General features: G+C 32.1%; 1 protein-coding gene across 3 annotated transcripts in view; it reads left to right on the top strand.

Annotated features, from left to right (window-relative positions):
• Nucleotides 1-3390: 3390 nt before the first annotated feature.
• LOC134706438 (solute carrier family 28 member 3-like) overlaps nt 3391-19120 on the top strand; it is a 61442-nt gene continuing 45712 nt past the window's right edge. The window contains exons 1-6 of one of the 3 annotated variants that reach the window (XM_063565364.1): nt 3525-3633; nt 4390-4415; nt 10781-10898; nt 11733-12112; nt 15167-15320; nt 17220-17414. In XM_063565364.1, coding sequence (XP_063421434.1) covers nt 10788-10898; nt 11733-12112; nt 15167-15320; nt 17220-17414 — 840 coding nt within the window. In that variant the 5' untranslated portion in view covers nt 3525-3633; nt 4390-4415; nt 10781-10787. Of the gene's footprint in view, nt 3634-4389; nt 4416-10780; nt 10899-11732; nt 12113-15166; nt 15321-17219; nt 17415-19120 lie in introns of all 3 variants that reach the window. The other 2 variants (XM_063565365.1, XM_063565363.1) reach the window with 2 other exon arrangements.

Raw genomic sequence — 19120 nt, forward strand, 5'->3', positions numbered from 1 at the left:
GAACTAAAACTAAACGATTAGTATTGTTCTTAACATAAACATGTTCTCGTTTCTAAGTGCAATCTGTCGATATAGATAATTTGGCATTGCATGAAATCATGTTTTTCTTTTTTTTTCAAATATGTACACTTTTCGCAAGATTCCTTTAGTATAGATTTCAGGGAAAAAAACAGTATTCAATTATAATATTAACATATATATATATATAGATAAATATGTACGCTATTAACATTTTGAATTTCCAATTATATAAGAACAAGAATAAGAATACTTTATTTCAAATTCAAGGTCCCTATAAAGAGCTTTCATCACATTACATACAAGTAGATAAGATTAGACATTAATTAGAGACATGTAAGAAAACAACATTGTTTAATGCTATTGAAAAATGCTATAACATGCTAAAAATAAATTATTATGTATATACCGCCAAAAAGATTTGATAATTCTTGACCATACAGATATAGATATAGATAATAAAAAAAAACTGTCGTCTTTAGTTTGGTAGGTCACAGACAATGCAACGTCAACTTATCGTGCTATCATGAATGAATAGCAATGTTTGTGATACCACTGATCCCACGTCTCGCATCAAACGCCTCTGTGGTCACATTAAACTGACTGATTGCAATCACCACATACATATCTGAGCGTCAAGATTTTAAGGACGACAGTTGACTGCTATGGAATATTTGTTGCACAGATGACGGCGGATATGTTCCTATTTACATAACCACAATCCTGTCCTATTTTCCTCGAATATGACCTAAAATTATGTGACCTACCGAATTAAACTTATTACCAAGATTGTACTAGTAACACAATTGTGGTGAGCTCTGTTGCTCGGTCTTTAGTTTTCTATGAAATGTTTTTATGTGCTGTTATTTGTCTATTGGAGTTTTACGTATTTTGCTTGCCATGTCATGACCATTTTTTCAGTAAATAATGTCAACATGTTCATAATATAATGCAAGTGACTTACTGGTATGTGATGAACCAAGCTAAACCTGGCCAGAGGCTCTGAATTCGCACTTTTTGGTATTTTAGGCCGATGATAGTTTCTGTCTCTATTACCAATCTATAATTGTGCAGCAGTGATATTCCGGTGCAGGGTGTCAGAGATGAAGGGTCAGTGTGTTTGATTACAGCAGAAAGTGGTGAAAAAATATATGTGAACATTTCGATGGTGAATTTTGAAAACCCTTTGACTCACGACCAAGATGAAAACATGTATTTTTTTTTTGTAACACTGAGCAATTGAATCGATCGGTAACATACTTCCAAATAATCTATTTTGTACAAATTGTGATAAACCACAATTTGTGACACATGACGCATCCTCTCCTACAAAGGAAACAACCCTGAATTACATTCAACTGTCACATGTCCGTTCCGTCCGTGAGTTCCCAATAACCCAAAATATATCATGTAAATCGAATATTAAAAGTTTTCTTCTGAAGTTAGTTTGATAAGAAAATACTTGTAGAAGATCAATGATATATTTTGTAAAGTTGCAAAACTATCAGTGCACATTAATTTAAAAATCCATATTACTGATAAAACAGAATCATCCGCATATAAAAGTAAAACATAATTAAAAAAATACTTTCAGACCATTTTCGATGTCTTGTGATACAGATTTTAAGTCAGTTATACTTCTCTGTTTTTAATAGTATTTCAAAGAACGTTTTAAGATATAGCAAACAAAACAAGAGAAACTGGTTTACCCATTGCCGTAGCAATCTTACAAGGGAATAAATCTGATGTTTTGCCCTAAAACGAAATTTGGCACATCAAGAGTTTAGCACAGTCATACTTTTTTTGAAAAACCAACAAAATAAATCATTTACTTCATTCTGCAATAATTTGAAGAGAATCAAAGGAGTAGGTCCAGTTAGACCCCTTGTCGACCCCAAAATATGGCAGTTTTACAAAATTGTTAAAATGTAAACTTTTAGTTATTTATTGTATAGTAGAATGGTTCTGCTATATAAAGGGCTGTTTTTGACAATACAATTTTTCACATACATTGGGTACTAGCACCAATAAGTCATGCTAGATCACTGAAATCTTCACAATTCCAGCATTTTAGTTAAATTTTAGACGGTTTCCGTGTAAAACGAAAGTGATTTGTGCTTATCCAAAATATTGAAATAGAAATTGTATTTTATGATAATACATAACATATATAAAGATTGAGGATAAACACGGATGCGGCCACTTTCGTTTTTGACAAAAAAACATCTAAATTTTTTTTTCGCATATTTGGTAGATTTTTCATATTTGAGCTTGAATCGGATCGTTGTTTATAACTAAATAAGTTAAAATCTTTCTCATAAATTAATTGAATCATATGAAATAGACACTTAAGTATTTTAAAAAGAAGTCAAAATCTTTCGTCAGATGAAACTGAAATTTGAGACCAAAATCGGTCCTTACCGGACCTACTCCTTTGCTATTAAGAGTAAACTGCTTTTTTGAAAGTCGATTAAGCAAAATTTCAGTTCAACAATTCAAAAAAAAAATATGTATGATAGAAATGAGTTCAGCCGTAGAATAATATCTCCTAAAATCCAGCTTGGTTTTCATTTGTTATAGTTGTTTTTACATTACTGATCAAGAAAAGTACACAATCTTCAATATGTGTTATAGACAATGTCGCTGTCCATCATATTGTCTTTTCGGAATTTTATGCCGATAGGCGAGACATATCTCTGTGTCAAACGTTTATTCTGTATATCCTTTTTTTTAAAACTTAATCTAAATATAATATGATTCCGTCTTTACTTTCGACGCAATTTAAAAGTCATATGAAACGAGCGACTGGTGAAAAATAATGTTAATCCAATTTTTGAAACAATGCATGTATATATCATAAACTTAGTCCTCTGTACACGATTATACCATTTGTTTCTATCTCTTATGATTTAACAAATATAGCTGCTCAATAAACGCCGTGTTTTGAAGCCGAAGTTTACCGATTGTTACCTTATAGTAAACAACTAAAAAGAAGCATGGGTATTGGGCACGTGTTTAACATGAACAAACAGATGATTGTTTATTTTAATGACAGATCCATGCGTATTGCGATTGCCGGATTTTTACGAGGAGGGTCACGCTGAGGTTCACTATACATACGGAAAATATGTCGGCGAATTGCTTCCTGGAAGCAAGCAATTAAAACTAAGTAAACTTCTTCAAAATGTGGACAGATTAAAGAATTTTCCTCAGAAAAAAAGATTATGTACATAAGTTGTATAATGTAAACTATCCATTTAGTTATAAAAAACATATGCATATTTTGTTTTGATTTGAGGTTTCATATGACTTTTAATCATAAATTAACTAGATATCAGAGTGGGTGAAGTGATATGCGCCTTATTTACTATAATATACTATTCACAAACAAAAACTATGATACATTCATTTACATCATTTAACTGTACACAATCCTGACATGAGGTGTGTTACAGAATAGTACATTTACTGTTCCCACTTGAGTTGTTTTACAGGTATTATAATTACTATCAATGAAGATTTACTGAAAGGTTGAGTAGTCACCAAAAGTAAAATTAAACGTTCATCCAAATACAAGAAATACACATTCACCTGTGTGTGATCAGGGAAAGAAAGGTAAGCTGATACTTAATCCGTTAGTTTAATTGTCTAATGAAATGCCCATTTATAAATATGCATATTCTAATTCTACATATACAAATTCTTCATTCTTATAAATTCAAATCGTATAATGATACTTTAAAACACTTCTATATTATGATCTAACAAAACAACACGACAAACACAGACGACCAAACTAATCACGTCCCCACTGATTGGTTACAACCTCTGTACGCAAAATCGTGGTACAAATAAATCAGAACAGATTCCTTTTTAGAAAAAAACATTTTTTTTGGTACTGTAATCACCTTTTTCAAAAAAAAAAACCAACATTAACTTTGATTAGTATGACTACCTTTCGAAACAGAGTGTTTTGAAGAAGATTTGGGTCTTTGGTGGGCTCTTTCTATATTTATTCGTCTTAACCACTGTTAAATATAATATTTCAGTGCGTAATTATCATTCTCGACTGTTATCATGCTGAAAAAGGTGTGTCGTGAGATTTTTTTCTAATTCAACCCCTCCCATCTATAGAAAATGGAAACATATTTGGTTTACGTGTAAAGAAAGTCAAATTTGATATAAATGTAAGATTTATTGAAGCGTATATATGGTTATAATTTATAACGGGTTTATGTAATCTCACTTGATATAATTTATAACTTCTTTTTATACACGAATGTGTATTTAACTTACTTTATATTTCTACAAGACCACATTCATGTATTTTAAATATGACAGTTTGATAAGCACGAACAACTTTGGTTTCAGGTCAGCAGTTCAGTGTTAACAACATAGTAAGTATATGAAAGTACTAAACTTTCCCATTGCTTTCTATTGGTGTGACTTTGTAAATCTAATATACGATAACAAAAGCTGCTTGCTAGGTCGTTTCAATTTGCATTTCAGTTAAAGCCGAGAAAAGCATAACTGTTTACTTACACGCAAACTAATTAGATGTTACTTGTAGTGGTTCTTGCATTTTAAATTTATATACTATATAATTTATGTCCAATTAAAATGTAGCATCCATATCTGCATATCTGCACGTGCTTTCCACGACAACGTTAAGCAATAAAAATAAAAAATTCTTGTTCGTATTGTACTGTTTAAAAGTGTAGCATTAAAATGTAATTCAAAGTTTACAGAGTTTCTTTTTTTGGGTGCTTTTACCAGGTCATCATGGCAAGCATATCACAACTCCCTTTTTATTGGTTGATCGGGATTTGTTAATACAATTCAATATGTCCATGTGCACGACGTTTGTTAACTTTTAACGTGTTTGTCTTGACTCAATTATTCGATTGTCTTTCCAATAATGATATTACCACATGAGATCGAGAAACATTGAAGATAAGCAGTGGCGGATCCAGAACTTTTCCAAATTTTTCCCACGAAAGGGGTGCCTGGGACCCTCCCCTGGATCCGCTTAGGATAAGATAATTCTTCTATTGTCACGTTAGTACGGGATATCTGATCATCGGCTCAAGACCGCCTTGATCTTTCTGCCATTCAAACTAGTTCCCCGACTACATGGAAATAACTGTAAAGATTTGTTTTTTGCAATAAAACAAATGACAATAATGGAACTTAATATTTTGACGTGTTATAAACTCTTTAAATGTTTTTGATAACTTCCTTAACGCTCTTTTTTTTTTTTTAAATTCGGTTGACAGTTTTGACTTTATCTACCCTGTACTCAACACTTCCAGACAATCTCACCAAACAGAAAACATCTATAATACTAAAATTACGAGGTCCAATTTGTCAGCCGTCATCACGTTAATACGACGAATCAAAGAATTCAACTTTATATGTAACTTATATAGTACAAAGGTGTAGATTAAAAATTACACCACTCCAGGCCCTTTTGTTTTCCACGTAATTAATATTGCCAATAATTAGGAAGTTCCGGGTCGAGTCCGATACCGATACCAATAGTATATTCACCTGTTACCTATTACCTTATCTGTGCGTTCCACATCTGACAGGTGCACCACCAAACGGTGTATTCATGATTAATATGCTATATACACGGGTCATAATCACAGGGTTGACACTACTTAATTGTCAAATTGTTACCTATTGTAGTATTTTAATCAGTAAGACTTTCTACTATAACAAATCTGGACTAAAAAATAAGGCGTATAGGTACAGTTTTCAATTTGTTTGTGGGCATGCATGACATAAAACAGCGAATCAAAGAATTCAACTTTATTCATAACTAATATATTACAATGCTGTCGATTAAAAAATACTCCATTTCAGGACCTTTTGTTTTCCAAATAATTAATATTACCAATAATTGACAAGTTCCAGTCCGACGGGTTCAAACAGAAAGATTTGAAAGCCGAGAAAACTGTGTATCTTATAATCGGCATGACTTTATCAGATGACAATAGTATACTAATACTAAAATAAGGCTTGCGCATAGTTATATACTTTAATTCATTCACAGACCCGCGATATCACGGGTGTGTTCTAGTGTTATTTAATCAAATGCGTATTGGTAACAATATAATTCAATATAAAGGCTTATCTATTTGCTGTAGCTCATTATCATATAAAGGCATTCCTCGGAAATAAAAAAAGATACGAGAATGCTGGATACACTTACTAAAACGGCAATGAGATTATTATAGTTAGTTATCAAAGGTACCAGGATTATAATTTAGTACGTCAGACGCGCGTTTCGTCTTCATAATGCAGCAACCATTTGATTTTCTGTGGGGGGAGCTATGTTTTTTTTGGAAAAAAAAGTTTGTTTCCAGTTTTTGGAGGAACAAATAATTTGTTTTTGATTCTGAGAAGAAAAAAAATGTTTGTTTCACCCTCAGCTGCCACTATATGTAATGCTAAAATTGAAAGAAAATGGTTGCTGCCTAAGACTCATCAGAGACGCTCATAGCAGTTTTATGATTTTTTTCTTTCCTGAATGTGCCTGTCTCAAGTCAGGAGCCTGTTATGCAGAGGTTGTCGTTTGTTGATGTATTATATTTGTATTTCGATCGTTCACTGTTATGCTTATTTTACATAAATCAGGCTGTTTGTTTTTTCGTTTGAATTGTTCTACATTTGTCATATCGGAACTCTTTCCAGCCGACTATACGGTATGGATATTGCTCATTATTGAAGGTAGAACGGTGACCTATAGTAGTAATTGTCTATGTTGATAGGACTCTAGTGGAAAGTCGTCTCATTGGCAGTTGCGTCCCATCTTCTTTAATATCCATACTCAAGTATCGTTGCAGGTATATACATTTTCACGGTGCAGGTATATACATTTTCACGGTCGCCAAGTGTTCCCAAAGCCAAAGAAGAACGTCATATTAGAATCACGAATTTACCACGTAAACTTCATTATGATTGGCTCTTGGTAATCTTGAAAAGTGAGAAGTAGTTACTATTTAATGACGTTTCTGTTTCAAAAACTTCCACAGATAATGAATAAACAGTAAAAAAATTTATCTTCATTACATGTTATACAAAAATGCCACTAAAGAATGAGTTTAAACAGCTTTTAATTTTAAGCCATGGCTTTGTAAGTTTATTTTCGATTTATGAGTTTGACTGTTCTTCTGGTATCTTTCGCCCCTTTTTTTTGGCAAAGTTTTCAACATATTCAGTTGTAAAGAAATTCAGACTCTTGGGAGCATCTTTTTATTATCTCATTGACGTCCACATTTTTGGTTCTCAATTATCAACTTCGTACTTTATTTGGCCTTTTAAACATTTTCTAATTCTCGCGTCTTGCGTAAATATAAAATTGTAATCCTGGTATCTATGACGAGTTTATTTGCCAAGTAATAAAACAGTTCTTAATTACAAATTCGGTTAATTAAATAGTCCGTATTTTAACAGCACTGAAAATATAAAATAACAAATATAAGTACACATATAAGTACACATATACGTACACTTATTTAATTTGCAGTACCCAAATTACAGAAAGTATACTAGTATATATACATTAACTGCTGTGTACATTTTCAATAGTGAGTAGACGATATTGAAATGCGTGGTAGTGTGCATCTATGATTTTCTGTGTGGTAAAAGTGTACTTCAGTCTTTTCAAACTTAACGGGTTATTAATTCTGAAAAGTTGGGTTATACAATTTTTTCTTTAATGTGTTGAATCATCATCGAAGTTCAAAATTGTCTAAAATGACTATTTCAATTTTCCATCCTTTTCTTTTTTATGTACGTGACCATTAAATCGGACAATACATAAAGTAGTTATTCGTTCAGTCGTCTTTAAAGCCGTCTTTAAAATGAAAATAATACTTTATAGATTAGGTTTAAATTTGTTTATATTTTACGAAACTGTCCCATCTTTTTGACATTTAAGATTAAATAAACCAAAACAAACACATTGGTGGCCTTTTGCTGTTTTTGCTCGTTGGTCGGGTTGTCTTCTCTTTGACAAATTCACCATTTCCATTCTAAAATTTTCTATAATGTAGATTATGTGTGGATAAAAGACTGACCCAAAAACATTAAAGTTAAACATATCTTTCAGAAAGGTAGACAATTGATAATAACAAGATATATGTGACTGTTTTGACATGAAATGTTCCATTAAAGAGTTAAATGGCCAACGAATCACACAAGCATATCATTATAACACCTATACTTTGTTAAAAACTACCATGTACGGTATATAAAGTTTAAAATTTACATAATCTTTTAAAGAAAATGTATCGTCTTCAGGTGAAATATCTCTAAATAAATAAGAGAAGATGTATTTGTTTGCAAATAAACCCACATCTACACTATGATTATCATCTAAAGGTATTATACTAGTGTTTATGGATGTATACCTTAAGGACTGCTAAAGAAAACACTCTACAAGCAACTTTGGGAGAAAGAAGAGGCCTAAAGATTTGAAACAAATTAAATGATAAAACAGTAATATATCCCGTTTGATTCTTAGTAAGGGTATTAAAAACGTGCATCTGTACATTCAAAATATGAAAACAATCTGATGAGTTGTACGTTATTTATGAAACACAAACAAGTTTAATATTACAAGCACCGGTATAAAGTGGAACTCGTAATAAAAAGTTCATTTAAATATGACTGCCATGAGTATAATAAAGGTAAAAATTGCTAGATCAGAGTTTTGCTTTTCAAACATAAAGTTATGGACAGTTCACGGTGAATTGAAGCTTAAGTCCCATATCGCGCAAGAAATGTGACACAGATAGTCTCAAACAAGACTTTGGACAGTTGTTCTCTAGACATCACAGATAAACGAAAACCAACGCTCAGAAGGGAGGCCAGGGAAAACTGGTTCGTTTTGCAACTATGAGAAATTTTCCAACTCAACTTAAATTTATAGTTCGTTCTTATGGTGTACTGTTATACTACTGTCCCTGATTAGGGGGAGGGTTGGGATCCCGCTAACATGTTAAACAACGCCACATTACGTATGTATGTGCTTGTCCCATACTGTATAGTGACTTCAGGAGCCTGTAATTCAGTGGTTGTCGTTTGTTCATGTGTTACATATTTGTTTTGTTTTTCGTTCATGTTTGTATAAAAATTATAAATAAGGCCGTGAGTTTTCTCGTTTAAATTGTTTTACATTGTCATTTCGGGGCCTTTTATAGCTGACTATGCGGTACGGGCTTTGCTCATTGTTGAAGGTCGTACGGTGACCTATTGCGGTTAATTTCTGTGTCATTTTGGTCTTTTATGGAGAGTTGTTTATTGGCAATCATATCCCATTTACTTTTCTTTTTTTATATGAAACAAAATGTTGTTGCTGAATTGTTTCTGAACAGGACAAGCACTTATAACTTTAAAGCAGAGAACAATGTTTAATGCTGAAAAAATATTTGATTTTAAGGTAAACAAATAAAGTGGTGTTTAACTATAGTGTCGATTGTTCTGTTTCTCTGATCGAAATACTAAGTTTATTGATGTTATAAACCCACAATTTTTATTTGCATATTTGTAAGAGCATAGATGTAATACCCATGGTAAGAGTAAATAAGGTATTTATTTTTAAAAAGCATACCTATCTTATTTAAATAAAACAGTTTTAAAGCAATCATATACGACATAAACAAATACCTTTAAAATATTTGTATTCGTTTACATGACTATTTTTTTCAGAACACAGTCTAAAATAGTGCATACATTGTATTATAATGATGAAGTAAAGTAGATCAGACATCTGATATAACATATAATATTTCTATTAAAATTGCATTATTCAAAACTAAATTTAGTATATATTTTTATCCAGTGTTTTGTTTCCATTTACTTACAATGTGACTATGTAAAACCAATTATTTTGATGAACTAGTTTTCTGCTCATCTGCAACATTTGGGTCATCTGAGATATTGCCATCATCTTGCTTTCGCTGTCGCTGTTCGTCAAAATTCTTTTGAAATCTGTCTTCTAAAACAGCTGTATCAATTTCACCTAAATTGCCCTTAATGCTTTTTACGTAAAAGGTATATAAATACATACGCTGGATTTGGTTCTTCTGGTCAACTAACAGGTCTTCTAACACTTGTATAAGAAGAAAGTAATTGTCTAGTATATGGATTTCTCCAGATTATCAGACGAATCCTTGTAGAAGTGTAAGGTTTTTGCCTAAAATATTGCGAATTATTCTAGAAATTAAATACTGAGAACAATTAAAATAACCAGCCATATACTTTAGGTGCAAACAACATTGTAGGCACAAAGGAGTCAAATATAAACATCTTGAATGAGTTTTCAAATTGAAATAATTTCTCGAATAGCTTCTGATAAATTTCGTCGAAATTTTTAATCACATCTGCAACTGAAGAGACATTTATTGTCGAAATGCGCATCTAGTGCAAGAAATTTGGTACCGTTAATTTTTTGACTGCAACGATTTTAGAAAATAGATAAATATTTCATAAACCACTAAAAATATGAATATCTTTGAAGAGTGTGGAGCAATGCGCAAAAATCTTTTCGAAAACAAGGTGTATGTCGGAAATGGTAAATTTGAAAATTCTTTCTTCTTTAATATTTAATAGTTTTAGTATTCATTTACATATGAGAGCAACAAACGTGAATACTTCAAAGAGACTTTTGATAATTTTGATTCATCAAAATATGCTTTGGGGCAAGCATTCATTCGCTAGATTTTCTAAAAATTTATGTATTAACTTGCAGATAAATCATGGACAAAGACGGCATACAACTACGTCATGTGCACGTTATAGATCCAGATAACCAAATCAAAAATGGATCCGGTGAAGCTTACACGAATAAGGCATATGAAGGATCAGAGGTTTGTCTTAAGTATCATGATTAAGGCTTAGTGCCAATGTCAACAGTTTTATAGGACTACTCAACGCAAAAGTTTTAGATAGCTGAATGAGAGCATGTAAAATAAAGAAATTCGCTTAATATGAAACCAAATATAACGCACATAGTCTTATTATGTTATTGATAGGCAGACAAAGCAGTGATTTCGATTTTTTCATAAGCTAATGAGAGAATCCAGTTTACAATGTGAAATCAAATGCGCTATAAAACGAGGCCGTTGTGACGTACTGATTTAGTTCTCTTAAAACTCATAATGTCGATTATCCGGAAAATTGGCATCTTATGTATAGGTAAGACCCTTGTGGTCTGATTATTTATCAACAGCAATATACTGACACAGTTAGATTTATAAAGGATACCAACTTCAGTGTTACTAATATAAGTTATTTGTCTTGGTAAACTTTATCGGAACACTCGATTCCAAACATAATAAAGAGCATAATAACAAAACTTTAGAACAGTGTAAAAAATAAAAGGTCAGCTTTGCTTGAAAAGGCTTATCAAGCTTACTTTCGTAAGTCAAAACAATCGTATATCTGTCTAGAAGAAAACAAAAATAATAAGATAAACATATACATTGGGTTTGCTTTGTGTATGTGGTAAAATTTCGACCGCTCGACACAATGGTAACTTGTTGGCAGCTCCTCTGTGCTCACTCACCACAACAAAATTGATACAGGGGCTCTGTAATTTTACAATTTTTATGAATAGTAAGTCCCGTAAACTATACACAATTATTTGATGTAACTGATAAGTCAAATTGCATCTGAGTGATCTGTGTTTTCCTTTTATTCAGCAAAACATTGACCAAAAACCCGACCCTCAGACAGACGTTGATGGTGAACACGATGACGACGAATTTGAAGGCAACGCTTGCTCAAACGCTGTTGGATTTATCCAGAATATTGTCGCTGGTATCTACAAGGAATATCACAATATCGTGTGGTATACAATATATTTGGTGCTATTATTATTATACTTTGGTTATTTTATTTATTGTATGTACCACCTGACTGTAAATGATAAAATAACAGAGGAAGGATCTATCCGATTGATTGTCATAACAATATTACTGGTGATAGGGATATCACTAACACTACTGACTTCATTTATTAAACTTGATTTCACCAGCTTCGAACGGGAATTTGAGCAATTTATGGGAAAATATGGTTTCATGTAAGTACATTATAAGGTTATGAATATTAGTATTGTTGCAAGTCTATAACTAGAAATAAAAAGATGTGGTAAAAGTGTACATGAGAAAATTCTCCATACAAGTCACAATGCATAAATGTATGGCCTTCAACACGGAGCCGTCTAATCTATAGACAAGACAAGAAATGAGAAACACTTATGAGCCACACCAAAAAACGACACCTATGCACTGAGCAACAGGTCCATAACTTAGGACAGTCACAAACATATACAGCGGGTTTAAAAGAGGGCGAAAGATATCAGAGGGCCCGCAAACTGATAGAACGAAAACAAACTGACAAAGCCATGGTTAAAAATTAAAAAGACAAACACACAAATAATAGTACACAAGACACAGCATAGAAAACTAAAGACCCCACCAAAACTAAGGGTGATCTCAGATGCTCCGAAAGGATAAGCAGATCCTGCTCCACATGGGACACCCGTCGTGATGCTCATGTTTTTACAAACCCGGAAAATGGTATAATCCGGTAGGTCACATTCATGAAAAGGGAAAAGGATTGTAGACCTAAGGAATATATCCGATATCATCTGAGAAACGGTTATTGCATATAGTCAACCACCTCGTGATGGCGTCCGTAAAGTTAACGAAGGGATGATTTCAATTTCACCATTTGAAACTCTTGGTTTAATAGCTTCCTCGTGAGCAGTAACCCTCTATCAAAGAAATCATGATAGGAAATTCAAGCACGGGAATATCGTATCAATTGGGAGATACATACTCCGTATATAAACTTTTATATAAGCGCAAACCTTCACCTAACCTGAATAAATAAAGTTTATACCAACGGAACTGGGTAAAAATCTGAACGGTCCCCTCTACGGGGCGCCGAATGGGACTGTTGTGGTTTTGTACAAAATTCAATTCTGTCATAACAAAATCATTTTTGTCTTACAAAACTATGTGCTACTGACTTGTTTTGTGAGAACTTCAATTTTGTGTAGACAAAATTCATTTGTGTAGACAAAATTCATTTTTGTCATGACAAAATTCATTTTTGTAGACAAAATTCATATTTGTCATGACAAAAGTCAATTTTGTCTAAAAGGTATGCAAATATAAACATATTTGCATACAAAATTGACTTTTGTTACCTGATATGGAAATTAAATCACAAAAGTCAATTGTGTGAGGTAAGATTCAATTTTGTGAGACAAAATTAACTTTTGTGAGACAAAATTTACTTTTGTTAGACAAAATTGACTTTTGTTAGACAAAATTCAATTTTGTCAATTTTGTTGAGACAAAAGTCAATTTTGTCAATTTTGTTGAGACAAAAATCAATTTTGTTAATTTTGTTGAGACAAAAATCAATTTTGTTAATTTTGTTGAGACAAAAGTCAATTTTGTTAATTTTGTTGAGACAAAAATCAATTTTGTCAATTTTGTTGAGACAAAAGTCAATTTTGTTAACTTTGTTGAGACAAAAGTCAATTTTGTCAATTTTGTTGAGACAAAAGTCAATTTTGTCAATTTTGTTGAGACAAAAGTCAATTTTGTTGAGACAAAATTCAATTTTGTGACGACAAAATTCATTTTTGTAACGACAAAATTCAATTTTGTCTCAACAAAATTGACAAAATTGACTTTTGTCTCAACAAAATTGACTTTCGTGAGACAAAAATCAATTTTGTTGAGACAAAATCCAATTTTGTCAATTTTGTTGAGACAAAATTCAATTTTGTCAATTTTGTTGAGACAAAAGTCAATTTTGTCAATTTTGTTGAGACAAAATTCAATTTTGTCAATTTTGTTGAGACAAAAGTCAATTTTGTCTCACATTGGTCAATTTTGTCTCACAAAAGTCAATTTTGTCTCACAAAAGTCAATTTTGTCTCACAACAGTCAATTTTGTCTCACAAAAGTCAATTTTGTCTCACAAAAGTCAATTTTGTGTAACAAAAGTCGATTTTGTATGCAAATTAGTTCACAGAATCCAAACCAAACCTGTTTTGCATACAAAATTGACTTTTGTCGCCCAATATTCAAATTAGGTAACAAAAGTAAAGTCTGTGTTACAAAAATGAATTTTGTCATGACAAAACTAACTTTTGTCCACCGAAAGATAATTTTGTATGACAAAATTGAAATTTGTAGTATGCTACAAATTTTGTTAAACTGAATTCATTTTTGTTGAACAAAACTCATTTTTGTCCGTACAGAATTGAATTTTGTTGACAAAAACACAAGAGTCCCATTCGGCGCCCCGTACCCTCTGGATATCTATACATCAAACAGATAATAAATAAATTTGGTGTTTTTACTGTCTTCTGATTGGTTAAAATTATTAGTTTTATTTTCAATGTTGTCAATTTTGATGGCGACACGCCCACTCTGACGTTGAGTATTCATACGCCAACATGTGTGTACGTTGTTATTGTAGTAATATAAATAATATAAAAAGGTCTTTGAACCTTATTTTTGATAGAAATTTATTTATAATGAATGGCAATAATTTATTTTGATTTTATTGAACCATAAAACTAATTTTTGACTCTTCACATTTTACATAATCCGCTTCGCGGATTATTCAATGTGAAGAGTCAAAAATTAGTTTTATGGTTCAATAAAATCAAAATAAATGATAGCCATTCATTAAATAAAGTGTTTTAAATGCAAAATTATGACACACATCAAACACATTCTATAGCAAATTTTGTATTACATAGAAATAGGTAAAGAGATAAATGTGTATTTGCATATTCTCTATTAACACACAAATTTGTATAAATGAAATACTAAGTATGAGCAAGGATTTGTATAGTTAGACAAATCCTTGGTATGAGAAATAAAAAGTTATCATAATACCTATAAAACTTTTAAAGTGATTGATTGGTCTGCTTAGATATGTACAATTATTAAACACTGTAAACATCTAAATGATAAATTTGAAAAATACATCTGTGCTTTCATGGAAATCATAATGAATTGGACAGCCGTTAATTTTGTATTATTTAAACTTCAACTGTTATTAATTGTTTTATGTATTTATATTTTTTTAAACTTTTTTACAGAATACACATATGTTTCATAATCCTGGCTATTGGTGGTAACATTGCTGTCATTATCGTAGAGGTGATATTGAAGGAAGTAGACAATCTAATATCCCTTCTTGGAGTGTTTTGTTTTATTGTGGTTTTCTATGTTACTTCACACAATCCATCTCGGGTAAATACACACACTTCAGCTTAGGCAGCTTCATATAATCCAATCAACCTCCTTTTATCTTGTTCAACATTTTAAATTATTATTTGTATCATGTGTCTGCCCCTTGGTACAGTGTAAACTATCTAGAATGTTAATAAAGTTCCAATAATTTGGGTCCTAAATGCTCTTCAGCTTTTAACTTGTTTGGCTTTAAAAATGATTTTATCAGAGCGTCACTGATGAGTTTTGTGTAGACAAAACGCGAGTCAGACGTATTGAATTATAATCCTGCTACCTTTGATTATTAACTATTTACATCACTGGTTCGATGCCACTGCTGGTGGACGTTTCGTCTCCGAGGGTATCACCAACCCAGTAGTCAGCACTGTGGTGTTGACATGAATATCAATTATATGGTTATTTCTTTAAATTTCTTGTCTACAAAACTTTGAATTTTTCGAAATACTAAGAATTTTCTTATTCCCAGAATAGATTACCTCAGACGTATTTGGCATAATTTTTAAAAAATAAAAAAAATATACTAAAAAGTATTCAGAAAAGCGCTTCGGACGCAAGAATTTATTAAACGTGATGTTTTCATTTTTTACATCACTGGGTCGATACCTCTGCTGGTGGACTATCATTCCCCGAGGGTATCATCAGCTCAGTAGTCATTATTTCGGTACTGACATGATTTAATAAACTTTCTAAAATTGTCCGTTTATAAATTTATAAATTATTTAGAAACTAAGGTTTCAACTCCCTCAGGCAAAGTTGGCTTTAGATGAATTTGGCTATTTATTTTAGGTATTTTTGACAACGGTTTCGGTACTTACACATCTTCGGCATTTCAAATGTTTGGCTTTGAGCGATCCTGATGAAGGTAAATCTAGAAAACGCTTCGGACGCAAGAAATTATTAAACGTGTTGTTTGCATTTTTTTTTTGAAATTTTGGGTCCTCAATGCTCTTTAACAACGTTTTTATCTGAGCGTCACTGATGAGTCTTATGTAGACGAAACGCGCGTCTTGCGTATTAAATTATAATCTTGGTACCTTTGATAACGGTCCTTTGATAACGGTCCTTTGATAACTATCAACAATGATTATAACTTTTGAAGGAGTCGAATTCACTTTATTTCATTAATCATGTTATAATGGTTACCATAAAATTTTCTATATGAAGTCAATATTTCATTTTTAGAAACGCATTATTTATGACACCCTTCAACGCCATACGCAACTCAAGCAAAATATTGTACCCGATATTGTAAGACTTTGTACAATTGAATATATGAGACCATGTCTAGATATGAAATTTCATCTATACAATTATTGTCCAGAACTATAGGAAACACAGTTTCACTTGGGGACGGGGGATTATGACGGGGGGGGGGGGGGGGGGGAGGGGTAACTTCGATATTTGTTTGTTAGGGGTGTGCCATTTTTGCCTCAAAAACGTACCACTTTTAATATAACATTCACTGAAATTCAGTACCTATAGTTATATAAATATTTAAGAGAGAATGACCTATACTTATTTACAATATTTAAAATATGACCCATGCTTATATAAGCACTAACTCATCATCACTCATCATTCATAAATATACCAGCTACCCTTAAGTTTTTATATATGAATTGACATCGTACGCGTATGGTCCAATAGTCAACGTATATTTGTTCCTCCTTACAGAATTTCATCTAGAAACTCGGCTATTAACGATGACATAATATCTGTTCCTTTTGGAACAAATAATATACACCATTGTTTCGTTAGGTATTATTTATTCCAGTGGAGAATGTTTTTCCCCATTTGAAACTTATATTTTGAAGAAACTTCTATTTCATCACATGATTGTAATGATTTTTTTTTATCTTATTGACCATCATACCACAACTTTTTATTTGTATATTCCAGGTGAACTGGCGTCCTGTTTTCTGGGGACTTGAAATACAGTTTTACTTTGCATTGGCAATAATCAAGTGGCCAATTGGAAACGACATATTTCAGTGGTGTGGAGATCGTGTAACAGAGTTCCTGGCACATACAAACGCCGGTGCTGGTTTCGTCTTTGGTGACGATACGTTTAGAAACCATTTCTTTGCAATGGCAGTAAGTAATGCATAATATATTCATTTTAACCGGATTTTTGTGACAAAAATGTCGGTTATTGATTTAAGGAAGTACGGCGGGCGGGCGGGCGGGCGGCCGGCAACCAAATGTTGTCCGTGCATTAACTCATGAACCGTTCAACCAAAGCTTTTAAAATTTTAATATGTTGTTACTGACAACTAAATGAAGGTCAAGTTCAATAATGGCGATTTTGACTTTTACCGTTCAGGAGTTATGGTTCTTGAAAGATTGAAAAATGGAGTTTCCAGCCTTGCCCATGCATTTACGCCAGAGCTGTTCTACTAAAGCTTCCCAAATTTTAATATGTTGTTACTGATGACAAAATGGAGGTCAAGTTCAATAATGACATTTTTGACTTTTACCGTTCAGGAGTTATGGTTCTTGAAAGATTGAAAAATGGAGTTTCCAGTCGTGTCCGTGCATTTACGCATCAACTGTTGTACCTAAGCTTACCAAATTTTAATATGTTGTTACTGATGACAAAATGGAGGTCAGGTTCAATAATGACGAATTTGACTTTTACCGTTCAGGAGTTATGGTTCTTGAAAAATTGAAAAATGGTGTTTCCAGTCGTGTCTGTGCATTTTCTCATTAACCATTCAACCAAAGCTTCTTCAAATTTTAATATGTTGTTACTGATGACAAAATAGAGATCAAGTTCAATAATGACGATTTTGACTTTTACCATTCAGGAGTTATTGTTCTAGAAAGATTGTAAAATTGCGTTTCCATTCACGTTGTTGCATTTTCTCAGGAATCATTCAATCTAAGCTTTTCAAATATTAATATGTTGATACTGATGACAAAATGGAGGTCAAATTTTATATTGACGATTTTCACTTTCACTATTCATCAGTAATGGTTCTTGTGATATTGCCAGGACACAAATAAATGTTAATAAATCCGGTTTGCTGTCGTTGTGACAGCCTCTTGTTGTCTTATAAATTAATATAATATGATTTCATCTGTTTTACTACATAATTTTATAACTGTTAATTAGCAAATTTCTATGCTAAAAAATCGTGATGTTCCTAGAATTAGGCTTTTGTTAGAAATTTCGGACAAATACTTATGATATGCACTTTATATGTTCTTTGTGTAGTTGTTTTCCCTTTGACACATTATCCATTTCCATTTCAATTTTAATACAAATAAGTTCAAAATCAATACATCTTATTTTGTTATATCAGATAACATTCAAATGCCTTAAAGTATGGAGATCTTTATTGATTAACGTGTTGTGTTATAAATTAATATATTTGTATTTTTTAACCATTTGATTGTGATATTTATTGATTGTAATGGTTTGTTTGACACGATTACATGGTCATTTGAACTCACTTACAATAACTCTAATTAAGAATAGGCGTTAATTTTTAAAAGACATTAACACAATAGTTTAAGTTATAGATACAATGGATAAGCGTTGATTCATGAAAAACAAACAATTCGCCCTCTGGGCTCATGGTTTCTTTTTCTAAGAATAAACGCTTATCCATTGTAACTATATCACTTAAACCATTATGGTGACGTTAGTCTATTCATTTTCCGTGGATTCTTTTTCTAGAACCAACGCTTCCTTAATCAGTCATTGAAATGGGATCACCATGTTATATTCTTTTGTCTACTTTGTGTTCCTACTCTCATTAAGTTTGAATTGACTTTCATTTTAAATTTACTAATTT

Source organism: Mytilus trossulus, chromosome 2 (assembly GCF_036588685.1).
Source record: "Mytilus trossulus isolate FHL-02 chromosome 2, PNRI_Mtr1.1.1.hap1, whole genome shotgun sequence".
In the NCBI taxonomy this organism is placed as follows: domain Eukaryota; kingdom Metazoa; phylum Mollusca; class Bivalvia; order Mytilida; family Mytilidae; genus Mytilus; species Mytilus trossulus.